Source organism: Sorex araneus, chromosome 10, assembly GCF_027595985.1.
Source record: "Sorex araneus isolate mSorAra2 chromosome 10, mSorAra2.pri, whole genome shotgun sequence".
NCBI classification, from domain to species: Eukaryota; Metazoa; Chordata; class Mammalia; order Eulipotyphla; family Soricidae; genus Sorex; species Sorex araneus.
In genome coordinates this window covers 51621910-51635963 of record NC_073311.1, presented here as the reverse complement: position 1 = coordinate 51635963, position 14054 = coordinate 51621910, and the positions used below count along the sequence as shown (strand labels likewise).

Genomic DNA, 14054 nt, shown 5'->3' with positions numbered 1-14054 from the left:
GTATTCATTTTCATGTTATTAAATCATTACAATCTGACTTTAAATAAATAGGCATATTACTGTCAGAATCTTGATTCCTCACAGATTTTCAATGTGTATCATTCCAGTAATAAAATATTGTCAATTATAGAATATTTTATAAATAAAGTTTTTCTTATTTTTTTTTGCCATGAGACCCTTATTTAAGGACCCAAGAATTTATATAATAGCTGTAGATTCTTCAACTGTGGAATGAACTCTAGTACACACCCTCCACCCCACCCAGTTCCTGTTCTACCACGTTGCTGTTATGTACTATTTTTCTCAAATCTACTTACCTTAGAGCGCAGTGCCTGGCATTAACTTAGCTGCAGAGATGAGTAATGAAAAAACAACATATGCAGAGCTAAATTTGACTAAAAAGTCAAAAAAACAACAAATAAAACCTAGAGGTGCTAAAGGCTTCACTTCAGGAACAGAACAAGAAATATACTATGCAGAATTAAATCTTCAAAATGCTACTCAGTCTCCTCAGGCAAATGACAAGAACTACCACTGCAAAGGTAAACTTTTATATACATGTAAGATGTAACAGTTCGAGAACGGGCAGTTGGGTTGCAGAGTGTTGGGAGAGAGAAGAGAGGAAACTCAGTATTTTTCATTTTGGACAATCAGAGAGTTAATTTGAATATGATATTCTAATATGAATTCTGAAGACTAGTTTTGTTTAGGCATTGTTGAACAAATCATAGAGCTATGCACTTGCTAAAAATGCAATGCAGTGTTCTGGGAGAAAGATTGCAATGGACCTAGAGTCCAAAATGGTAACAGAATCGCACTTCTAAATAGTTCTCTCCATCTTTCTATTCTCAGTGTTTTCATTTCAATCCCATAGGATTACTGTCACCTCCAGAGAAGCTCATTGCTGGGGTCCTGGGAATAATTTGCTTTGTCTTGGTGTGCATTATAATAATTAGAGTGATTACTACTCATTGTAAGTAAATTTTTAAAATTTTTAAAAAAAGGAAACTTTTACAGATGATCTCACCTCCACTAAAGATTTTATAATATTAAAGAACAGATCTCTCATTTTAATCCAAGTATATATAGACTAGTGTAGATTGATTATTTTGAATTTATAATAAAAACATAATTTAGAATACCAGAATACCTTATTGAGAAATGTAAATTGTTTTTAATTTGGTTAAACCAAATACAGAGGGAGATGTAACTTCATTTTTTAAACTTTTAAAATATTTTTCCACTCAAACTTAATTCTTATATTGTTATTTTTAGTGAAATTAATTTTCTTAGATGAATTCACCTGCGTAATTTCTCTTTGTCAAAGATTTTATAATATTAAGGAACAGATCTCTCATTAATGCAAGTATATATAGACTAGCGTGGATTGATTATTTTGAATTTGTAATAAAAACATATTTTGGATACTAAAATACCTTATTGGGAAATGTAAATTTTTTTAACTTTGTTAAACCAAATACAGAGGGAGATGTAACTTCATTTCTGTAAGCTTTTAAAATATTTTTCCACTCAAACTTATTCTTATATTGTTTTCCTTAGTAAAATTAATTTTCTTAGATGGAGTCACCAGCGTAATTTCTCTTCCTCTTATTTTAAAGTATTCTGTTCTGGGATTGCTGAGAATGTGAAGTTCAGTCTGAATTGTCTTTATACTTTTTGGGTTTGCTTTATTTCTCTTCTCTCTACTTCTCTCTTTCCTTCTTTCTGCTATTGTCTCTCTGTCCATATTCTTCTTAGAATTAGTACCCTCTCTCAATAATACTACTTTACTTTACACACAATTTTATTGAATATGATTCTAATCTTTAACAATGCAAAAATTGTCCTCTAATACACTAATGTTATTGTGATATAGTTGAATCCATTTATATTTATAGGTTGTGCTTAATTTTCTTCTAGCTACCCAGACTCTAAGGCAGAATAATTCTTCCGCAATTAATACAACGAGCACTCAGAAAGGTGAATACTGATTTTAAAAGTTTTTATAGTACATTTTAGAGTTTGTATATCTTGGACTAAGTAGAAATGCTAGCCAATTTAAGAGAAAACATAGTTAAAAAATAAGGAAATGAGAGTTCATAAAAAGTAATTGGTATGCAACAACATATAAAGAATAACTTACTTATTATAATTTTCTTTACAAATTTTGGTTCAAATATCTTACAGCTAAAAATGAATAAGTTATTCAACGATAAAATTGTTTGTTTGTGGCTAATGTAGATATATAGAGTGGGAATTTTTAGTGCTGTATTTGTCTTATATCAACATTTAAATTAAGGGATGAGAACTGACCCTTACTGGGTGTGTTTGCATGAGACTTGTGCTGTGATGTACCACATCCTGACAGTGCACAATATGCAATATACATGCATGTTTTTACCTATGCGCGTGTAGCAGTTCTATCTGATGTTTGTAATTAACTTTCCTATTAATAGCTGAAAATAACTCTCTGGTGCCTCCTTGTGCTCACTGTCCTCCTGAGGGATTTACATATTTCAACAACTGCTACTATACAAATCATGAAAAAATGTCATGGATCGAGAGTGTGGTGGCCTGTGATTCTCGCCGGTCTCGCCTGCTTTATATAGAGAGTGAAGAAGAAATGGTAAGTGTTTAACGTGACAACAACATTACAAAAGACATTTGAGTTAATACTTATTCACTTTCGCATATTTTTACTGTATATTTTGTACACTGTACATATTGACTTTTAATATTTCAGTCCTACAATTTTCTTTCATGTCATAATGCACATTTGATTTATCATTCTTACTTTTTTCTAGAAAAACATGTTTTCACAACTGTTTTTAAATTTTTTCTTCCATTTAAGCTAATTAAAGATATAATATTTGCTGATATTACACCTAGTGATAGCCATTTAAGTGGATTTAGTTAGCTTCAAATGAATCAAGTGTTATTCTGTGCTCACAAATGCAATAAGAAATTGGCACATTTTTCAGTCTGCCAGTGACATAAAAACACTCCATGCTTCAAAGGCCGTTCTGTCAGTCACTCTGTTATCATCAAAAAGTCAAATGAGAATCTTGGATAGTGAAAGCAAAGTATGAACAGTACATTCAAAATTATCAAACAATTTCTAAACATTCTAGCAAGATAAATTTAATAAAAGGAAAAGCACTGTAGCACTGTCGTCCGATTGCTTGAAGTGGGCTTCAGTAACATCTCCATTGTGAGACTGGTTACTGTTTCTGGCATATTGAGTACGCCACAGGTAGCTTGCCAGGCTCTGCCATGCCAGTGGGATACTCTCGGTAGCTTGCTGGGCTCTCCAAGAGGGATGGAGGAATCAACCCGGGTCAGCCTTGTGCAAGGCAAACACCCTACCCGCTGTGCTATGGCTCCAGTCTCATGAAATGAATAAAAATAAAAATAAAAAACCCACCAGGTCTGTAGGATGCAAATTTTTTTTTATATATGATTTATTATAAATATATATAGATATGTTTTTTTTCACTTTTAGGAATGGTTGCTTCAGTGTTGGTATTTTCATTAAACTTACATATTGTATATACATTTGGAAAATTATAATTTTCTTAAAAAATAAACATACAACCATATAAAATTCATTGTTACAACTCTAATATAGATTATTCAAAGTGTTTATAGGTATGCAAAGGTGCACAGGCTTATTCATTTAATCGTGTTAGTATTTAGTGTGTTTTTCCAGAAAAATCTCTTTACATTTAAACACTGTTGATGACATTAACTATGTATGTCTTTTGATTACTTCTAGATATATCCCTTCTATCAATATTTTCTTTTGTTTTGTATATAAATATATATGTTTTACGTTGCTGGGGTTGAATCCACAACTTCATATTTACAGAACATGAGGATCCTACCACTTGAACTATATTCCTGGATGTCACCATTTTCCAAAAATTAACAAAATGGTGATGATCTTTTCAAATGCCTTCACAACGTTATTGAGAGTAATTTATAACCTTTGTTTATTAGTCAGAGAGAGAGAGCCAGAAAGCCAGAGCCAGAGAGCCAGAGCCAGAGCCAGAGAGAGAGAGAGAGAGAGAGAGAGAGAGCGAATGGCTTCCCTGAGCCACCTCTTCTGTAGTTTGGTGTTGGGAAGCAGCAAGTCTAGCTCTTCTGTTGGGTCATCTATAGTAGTGTTTTCCATACCTGTTGTTTTATAACTCTGGAGAAAACTTTTTGTCTTTCAGAGTCCTTTAACTTTTACGTTAGAATTTTAGTAAAAAATGTTATTAGCAGGAACGAACTTAGAGAAATAAGTATGGCAGCTTGAACAGATTGCTGTTTCAGTGAAGAGGCATTGATCTTTGCTTATCTTGGCTTAGAGAGCAGTTGGCTTAGAGATAGTACAGGGGTAAGGTATGGCCTTATGACCTTGAGGAAACTAACCCTAGTTGACCATATATGTCCATATATGTACCATATATGTCCTCTGGTACCTCCAGGAGTGATCCCTGAGCACAACTAGATGTAGCCCTGAATTAAATAATTTTAGATATCCAGTTATCATTTTCTGACTGCCAACTCGTTATGAAATCTTTTGTTAGTTTCCTTATAAAATCAAACTCAAAGTAAAAATGTAACGTAACAATTTACATTTACATCTCTTTCTCGGAGAGCCAGGCAGGCTACCGAAAGTATCTTGCCCCCAAGGCAGAGCCTGGCAAGCTACCATGGCATATTTGATATGCCAAAAACAGTAACAACAAGTCTCATGATGGAGACATTTATGGTGCCCGCTTGAGCAAATGGATGAGCAACGAGATGACAGTGACAATTAATTGGTTTCAAGGTCTGTGGAAATGATCAACATAAATAAATTATGTGCACTTCATTTTCCTTGTTAAATAAGAAACAGACCCAAGCCACTAATTTTTTATATCCAGAAATTTAAATCAGAAGCAAAATTGTAACACAATTTTAGGCAATTTGAAAATCATTAATCTCTATTTTAGTCAAATAGAAATTTAGCAGTGCCTTTCACTTTTAAATTAAGAATCTTTGAAAAAATAGCTACTTGCATCTTTTAAATAATAAAATTCCTCGTAATGAACACTATATATTTTCAAATAGAAATTTCTGGTCTCCATATTACCTCCAAGTTGGGTTGGAATATTTCGTAACACCACACATCATCCATGGATGTCAATAAATGGTTCAATTTCCAAACTAAAGTAAGTTTTTGTTTTCTTTAAATATTTGAAATGTATAGAGAAAATATAACATTTTATAATAATCTTAACTTGTTAAATTATAGCATGAAGAAATTACTGTTTGCTAGCATTTTTTCATATGAATATTAAAATATGGAGTGGTTAGATTTCGAATCCAAATTTTTTGGAAATTATCTTTTCTCCATTTTCAATACTTTAGTTACTTCCTTTACAAAAGAAATGTTATTGATTAGTGGGTTGCCTGCTAAAAAAGTGCTAACATATTTATGCATATTTTTCCATTATAGGATTAAAGAAAAATCAGCTGGAGAATCTAACTGTGTTATTGTCTCACCTAGCCTCAATGCAGACATTTGCACATATCCACATTCTTATTATTGCAAGCATAAACTTCAGAATTAGTACAGCTACATATGAATTCTGTTGAATAAATTAATAATCTTAAAGATACTAGCTCATTTTGCATGTAATAATGACCTTACCAAATAAAATTGAAGTGTACAAAAGTAAAGTTTTAGTAATTAGTGTAAAGTTTCTATATGTACCTTTCCTATTTCAGGGAAATTATTTCTATATTTTATCCCAAATATAAGGCTTATTGAATTTTTGTCATACTTAAAGAAATTTACATTTTTCTTCAATAGAAGAATATTCCCATTTTTCTACTAGATGCTATAATTCTATCAGTGTGATAATTTTTATTGTTTTTGTTTAGATTGGAATAACAAATATTTTCCATTTTGTGTTTGTAAACTAATGGTAAAATTAGTTTACCATTAATTCTAAAATAAACTGCAGTGAGTGGATGTACTATTTTTGTATTTAAAATCAGTGTGTCTCTGGGGACTGGAGCAATAGCACAGCGTTTGCCTTGCACACGACCGACCTGGGTTCTATTCCCAGCATCCCATAATCATATCTCCCTGAGCCCCCTGAGCACGGCCAGGAGTAAATGCTGAGTGCATGAGCCCGGACAACCCCTGTGCATCGCCAGGTGTGACCCAAAGAGAAAACAAAAACAAAAAAACATAAAATCTGTGTGTATCTATATTTATTTGAGATTTTTTTAAGACAATATCACAGACTAGAGTAAGTTTTTATTTATAACTCTATACTTAGATTTTATCAAGGTGACATAAGGAAGCTACATAAGGTAGAGCAATAGCACAGCAGGTAGAGGGTTTGCCATGCACGTGTCTGACCCAGGTTTGGTTCCTCCACCCCTCTCAGATAGCCCGGGAAGATACTGAGAGTATCCCACCCACACGGCAGAGCCCAGCAAGCTACAATTGGCGTATTCGATATGCCAAAAACAGTAACAACAAGTCTCACGATGGAGTCATTATGGTGCCCACTCAAGCAAATTGATGAAAATGGGATGACAGTGCTGTACAGTGCTGTACATAAGAAAGCATTTGCTTATTGTATCACCATATAATAATTGTATGATAGGACTCACACTCACACACACACACACGTCTATATTATTGACATATTTACATATAGATAACTATATGTCTATACCTATATCATATATATGTCTATATCATTGAAGGGTGCTCATATATATATCGGGCAGGAAATAAAGTACTCCAGCCGTGCTCAGGGGTCATTCCTAGCAATGATTTGGGGAACATACAAAGTGCTGAAGATCAAGCAGGATCCAACTGAAAGGAAGATAGCACTGACCATGTATATTTTATGCGTTTGTTTGGTGTCAAATTGAACAGTGCTAAGGACTCTGTGCCTATTTGTTGTAATGCATTTTTGTAATTTTCATTTTCTAAGATTTTCAGTTGCTGTAGACATTAAAATATATTTATAATTTTGTATTATTACCTGTTTATGTGCATAAAAAGCATCACAGCTGAAAATGAAGCTTTTTGTTTTTCCAACGTTCTCAAAAGTCATTTTTACCATTATTCGGTATTATCATGAAAACATCTTGGCTCTGGTGCTCCCTAATTGCCATTCTGATGTTTCTAGTAATTATCAGTTTCTTCTTTCTACTTCCTTTGCTACTTCTTTTTCCCCAAACCTGGACTGTTAAGCCACATCCAAGGTGTTCAAGAGATATTTCTGGCACTGTGCTTGTGGATCATTCTTGGCAATTTCAGGGGGTCACATGTGGTTCTAAGGATAGAACCACCTGGGTCTGCCTGTCCCTCATCCTTATGCTCTGTGCTTGCTCTCTGACCCTTTACTTTCCTTGCATTGCCCCTAATTCAGCCTTCCAGTTTTCTTTTGTATAGTTTATTTCTCTCTCTCTCTTTATCTCTGTATCTCTCTCTCTCTTTATCTCTCTCTCTCTTTCTCCCTCTCTCTCTCCTTCTCTCTCTCATTTCTTGAGTTCTTTTTGCTTTTTATTCTCTCCTTCCTCCCTTCCTATTTATATCTGTACACAATAGACTTAATTTCATAATTTTCTTTCCATTTATACGTAATGTGATAATTCATTCTGTCCATTTAACCTTAATTGCTGAGTTAATTAGGGATGTATTAGTGAATTTTAAGCCATAAAAGAATATTCATGTATTTGGTATTCCTTGCACTTTTAGGTAAACTCCTGTTAGAAAAATTTCTGCAAACTAGGAATGTCCTACATTTCTCTTGAATATGACTTCTGTGATTGAGTAACCACTCTTAATTTTTATTTTATTTATTTTTGCTTTAGGGTAAAACCTGGTGGTGTTCAGGATTTTCTCCTCACTTTGTGCTCGGGGAGCACTCCTGGCAGTGCTCAGGGGGTCATACCAGATTAGCCAAGTCTAAGGCAAGCTCCTCACCCTCAGGGTTACTGCTCTGGCCCCTTTTAATTTCCCCCCTTTTTATTGATTCACCATGAGGTACAGTACAGAGCTTTCATGTTTGAATTTAGACAAAATCTAAATTCATATAATCATCAAACACCCATCCCTTCACCAGTGCACGTTTTTTACCACCAAAGTCCCCAGTATCCCCATCCCCACCCCCATTCCACACCTACCCTTGACTACATGGCAGACAATTTGCACAATACTCTTTCTCTAAGTTGGTCACCTTTGATATTTGAGCCCAGTCCCACCACCCCTCATACCTGCCAAAAATGCAATGCTAGACAATGTGTTTTGTATTGCTTGTTATGGATACAATACAATGTCACGTGGCTGCAAGAGCGGCTTGGAGCTCTAGGAATTCTAAACTTTTCATAATTAGGGTCTGGAGAGATCGCTGCAGCAAGTTTCTGGGGTCCAAGATTCATTTGTGTGTCTCTGGATCATGACCGTGTGGGAGCTTAAGCAGATGGTGGCTGTGTGTGGGTGTCATCTCAGAGTCCCATGGGAGGGGGGTAGGAGAAGGACCGACTCAACCTGTCTCGTGAGGTCTGGCATTTCCAACCACCATGACCCGTACCTGGAGCTTTTTGCCGAGTTCTAGAAGATGACAGCCGCTGGGATTCCTAGGGGGCAGGCGAGGGATGGCACCTGCACCCAGCTGGAGTGGCCCCAACTGGAGTGGCCCCGAGAAAATGGCCTTGCAAAAGTGGTGGCCCCCTTTAATTTTAAATTTTATTTAATTAACTTAAAATGAACTTTAATGTCTACATTACAGGTGATCTTGTCTAGTGTCTGCTGGAGGAACATCACAGTTCAGTAATGTTATAATATCATAAGAATTATGAATTTGTACTGCAGCTATGATGTATGTGAACATAAAAGTTTATCTTATTTGTGTATTTATCATGCATAGAATCATTACTTATATGTTATGATTATGTGCATTGTTTATGTGTATACAGTACAGATTGTGTGTGAATAAAAATCTATCCTGGTGGATCATCTTGTTTTATAAGCAGTGAAAATTGTTTAATTCTCTATTTTTGATTTTTATTTCTTACTTTTGCAAATCTGTTATTTTATTATGTTCACAAGGCTCTCATAAACCATTGAAAATCAATTGCAGCTGTATACATCATTATAAAACCATCATTTTTGCAACATTGATTCAATTAATTCATTTTTAAATATATTCTTTCATGTTTTAAAGTTTATCGCTCTATATATTATTATTTATGTCTCTGTAATAAAAATTCATTCATATAAATATTTTAATTGAATGTAAATTATTTTCTAATTATATTTATTTTGCAAATAAATATTTTATATCATAAGAACTATGCATTTTTTATTTAGGTTTGAAAAATGTTGATAGATTAATTTTACATATGTTACTTTTTATATTGAATGCTACTAATTCTTTGAACTTAGTCTTAGTTTCTCCACAACATCTATTTTTAGTGCCACGGGCATTATGTTTTAATTTAATGTTAGATTTCCAAAATATTCATTTTTCTGGTCACTAGGCATTGCCATCATCATAAAAATGTAATATGTGTATTTAGTGATATCATAATAAGTAAATAATCATCAATTATTTTAAAATAGTTATTATTTCACTTTTTAAGTAGCTGCACATATTTTAAAAAACATGTTTTAAAAACCATGAAATTACAGGTAACAAATGTATTGTTTATGTAACAGTACTAAATTTAAAAAAAAAACAAAGTGATAAAAATGAGTGTTAAATTTTAAATATTTCGATTTAAAATGGCATTATTAGTGAGCATGACCCAATTTGGTGAATTGGTGAATGACTTTTAGTTTTACAGTTTTACAAAATGATTAATCAGAAGTTAAAAACTTTCATATAATTGTTTAATGCTGTGACACCTGTCACTTCACCCAGTGTATATTTCACATCAACACTGCCCCCAATTTCCCTTGTTTCATCCCAGACCCAGATTACCTTTATGGCAGGCACTTTTCTTCTCTTTTACTCTCCTTTTAACTCAATAAAAATGGAATCATTAGAAAAATGCATATACTGAGCCATTTTCCATTGACAGAAGCTTTACAATTAGTATAGATTCTTAAAATACAGCAATAAGTTTTGTGAAATTCCCTAGCTTTTATAAAGATAAAGCTAGATTTTGTCTAAATTCAGTCTCCAAATGAGTGGTTTAGAAGTGAATTTCCACAGGAATGATACAAAATGGGAAATCACTAAAATCCTTTAGGAATAGGTATAAACTAGATCCCAAGAATTATTGATTTATATCTTCTGATGTCATTGTGTCTTTTGATTTGTGATTTAAGGGTCTACTTTTCGGGGCCAAATGACAGTTGATTGGGTCCGTCCCTTGCATATGGCTAACTCAGATTCTGTCTCTGCCACTACTTATGGTCCCCAAGTCCCAGCCAGGAGTGACCCTGAGCATAGAGCCTGGATAAATTAGCCAGGTGTGACCACAAAACAACCACTACCCCCCCAACCCCTACTCTCAATCTGTTATTCCTATAGAGCTGAAAGATAGTCAGGGCACCTGCCATGTATCTGGCCCTTCCAATTTCCCTCCCTGACATCCCATACGGTCCCCCAAGCACCCGCAGGAATGATGCCAAAGAACAGGAATAAACACTGAGCACTGCAGAATGTGCCCAAACCAAAACAAACACAAAATCAAAAGCTACTTTTCTGTTTGTCCAACTTTTTATTAAGTGCTATTTTAAAAATAGTATCTTGGATGGGCCCAAGTACTAGTGCAGGGAGTATCGAGTTTGCCCTGTACAGTTGAACCTGGTTTGATCCTGGCACCACATATGGCCCTTTGAGTACTTCAAATAGTCATCGATGAGCACCGAATCAGAAGTAAACCCTGAGTACTGCTGAGTTTGCCCTCCCTGCTTTAAAATAATTATCCTGGAGTCCAACTGCCTTGTATGAGTCAGGCCCAGGTTTGATCCCTGTACCCTATTTGGTCTGTGTGCTAACCGGTAATGATCCCGGAGCACAGAACAAGAGTACTGCTGGGGACACCCAAAATCCAAACAAAACATAGATAGATAATAGCATCTTTATTTCTGCCTAAATAAGTTAGACTATGACTTGTAATATTTCTAATAAACATTCATATAAAGAAAGACAGCTAGTTATCATTAGATAAGAAGTCGCTGAATATCGCACTGAGTATTATCTCACATTTAATCAAATTTATGATTTCGTTGAGTACATTTTAAAGCTTTATATTTCCCATAGACATATTTGAATGTGAAATTGCAAGGTTTTTATAAAAATAAAATTTAATTTTAGAAATATCCAAAACTTGACAGTAGTTAGGAGAACTGACAATTCTTTTGTTGTCACAATAAATTTGAAAATGTAATTAATTAAACATGTAGAAATTCTTCAGAAAATAAGTAGTGTATCAGAGATGAAATATTATTAATGGACCATAATTTTTGAAATATTTTTCTTAGAGTAAATGTGCCATCATGAAAGGATGAGGGAAAGTTGTATTATACCAAAATTTAGAGATTGTATCTAAGTTTTTAGTATTTGTGCAGAGATGGAAGTAGTTCAACTGCAAAGGATGGTCAAGTCTATTGTACCCCAACACCTACTGTTACAGGAACAATCTCTCAGAAGCATTTGCCAATGGACAAACCAAATGACAGACTAGAAACTCAGAGTCTCTGCATTGTTGAGGCGTGTCTGCTACCAGTTTGAAAATACAAGTCTAAGGGTTTCCTGTTGAAATTTTAAGTGACACTTCAATAATGTGTTACTTTTTTTCACTCATTTTTTCATTGTGAGCTCTCATAGACCAGTCTGTCCAGACCACAGCCAGCTTGTCTTTTCACAATGGCAGCCTTTATTTCTGTAGAAGACACTCCACATTCTCTACAACAGAACACTTTTGATCTCTTTTTTATTTATTCATGGGTCTCTGTAGAAGAGCTTAAATGGTGGTGCTGAAGTTGGTTCATGGGGTACTGCTAGAGCTTCCAGGAGTATAGGAAAGTGGGGGAAGGTGCCCATCTCCTCCCTAGGAAAACCTGTAGACCAGTCACAAAACCCCAAACCAACATTTTCAATATGTTATTGACTTGGTGTGGTCTGTCCTGAGATGGTTGAGTCAGGCTAGGGTCATAGTAGCGATTTTGGATTATGGGAGCAAGCAGCTGCCAGGGGCTTGGCTTGGGCAGGCACCAGGATGACCTACGCCCTCTAATTTCCACTGGTCTGTTCAGCCTGGAAAGGTTTGAGATTCACTTCGGCTTTTGATCTCTTTCAAGATTTGTTAATGGATCTCTGAAAAAAAGGTTTTCAATAGCTGGGCTGGAGGTGGTTTGTGGGTGTGGCTCCCAGGTACCTAACTTTTGGCTGTTTAATTTCTCAGGAAACTTGGTACCAAGTTGTTGGGGTTCGGCCAGAGACAGTGGCAATTTTGGGGTACGAGGAAGCCTGAGGACACCAAAAGACTGTTGATACACTTGCTGCATGGACACAGGTTGACCTGCTGTCAGTACCATACCCCCAAATTTTCAATCAATAAAATTTCAGAAAATTCTAAGAACTTGATCAGTAATTTTAGATTGAAAGTGGATAAGTTTTACAATAAAGTTGACAATGTCATTGATAAAAAGAAAATATAACAATTCTTGAGAATAGTTAGAGATAATTATCTAATTTTATGGGATTATGATATTTGAATTATTTTCATTAAAAATGACATAATGAGGTTGTGAGAAGAAGAGGCTCATAATACCAAAATTTATCAACTGAGTTCAGATTGGTCATCTACACTGTTCTTTTTAAGTTATTTTTTATTGCAACTCCATAGTTTACTGTTGTTCATAATACTGTTGTTTCAGGAGTAAAATATTGCCATACTATTCCTACCACTAGTGTGTCCTTCCCTCCACCAATACCCACCACCCAGCCTGATACCTTGCAGGCACAATCAAATTTGCTTTCTATTGTTTGTTACAAGAAAAAGACAAATGGAACTATCAAATTTTAGATCCAGTATGAGTCAATTTGTGAAAATTGTTACTTCTCACAATGATATTACTAAGGTCATTGAGGGTCTGTGGTACTGGTTGGTGCTAGTCGTTGCTTGTGTTATTGCTGAGACTTGTTGAGCTTGTTGGACTTCTATGCAACAGATTTGCTCTATTCAACAGTACTATGAGCTACTGAGGTACATGGTTGGTATTCCAGGAGCTAAACGTTTGGAACAATTTGGTGACATAGCAGTTTGATGAGGTTCAGTTGTGAAACCTGACCGTTTCTAAGTCTGAGAGTGTTGGCTCCGGCTCCGGGCTGCTGGAACTTCTGGAAGAGAAGGGGGGATCCTGCTCATCCCCATTGTGAGAAGGCCCCAATGTTCTCAGCCCAGACAAGCCTACTAGGGAGGAATCAATGGTGTTGTGATGTTCTCTGGTGATGCTGATTTGTTTCCCTGTTGGCAAGTCATCTATGTTATTCTTAATGAGATCCAAGGTTTGGTATTTGTTATTGAAATAGAAGCAATTGAAAAGTAAACAATGGTCAAGTTTTTTGTACCGCCCACTCCTCCCATAGCTCTTGTTTCCAAGGTATTTGCCAATAGACAGACTAAATTAGAAACTAGAAGCTCAGAGTCCTCTGTACGGTGGAAGTGTTTCTTTAATTCTCTTGAAATTCAAATCTAAGGATTTCCTGTTGAAATTTCAAATGACACTTCAATAAGGAATCTATTTTTTTTTCACTCTTGCTTTGCATTCTGAGTCTTCACAGATCAGTCTGTCCAGACCACAGATATTTCATACTTTGAAAGTTCTTTTCACACCTGGTCTCTCTGTAGAGGACATTTCACATCCTGTCCAGCAGAAGGTATTTGTTGTTGCTCTTCTCTTTAGCAATTCATGGAATACTATAAAAACTAGGAATGAAACAACTGAGATACAATTCATAAATGACCAAATCAAATAGAACATTAGTTTCTCTGCCTGAAAGCTCAAGGTGGGAAAGAGATTAAAATATAAAATA

The 14054-nt window shown here is 35.0% G+C and overlaps 1 protein-coding gene across 1 annotated transcript; it reads left to right on the top strand.

Annotated features, from left to right (window-relative positions):
* The first annotated feature begins 355 nt into the window (after positions 1 to 355).
* Positions 356 to 9231, top strand: LOC129399164 (NKG2-A/NKG2-B type II integral membrane protein-like). Its single transcript, XM_055118459.1, has 6 exons — positions 356 to 542; positions 875 to 973; positions 1921 to 1980; positions 2457 to 2626; positions 5101 to 5201; positions 5489 to 9231. The coding sequence occupies exons 1-6, from the start codon at positions 356 to 358 to the stop codon at positions 5601 to 5603; spliced, it is 732 nt and encodes a 243-aa protein (XP_054974434.1). The 3' UTR covers positions 5604 to 9231.
* The last annotated feature ends 4823 nt before the right edge of the window (positions 9232 to 14054 follow it).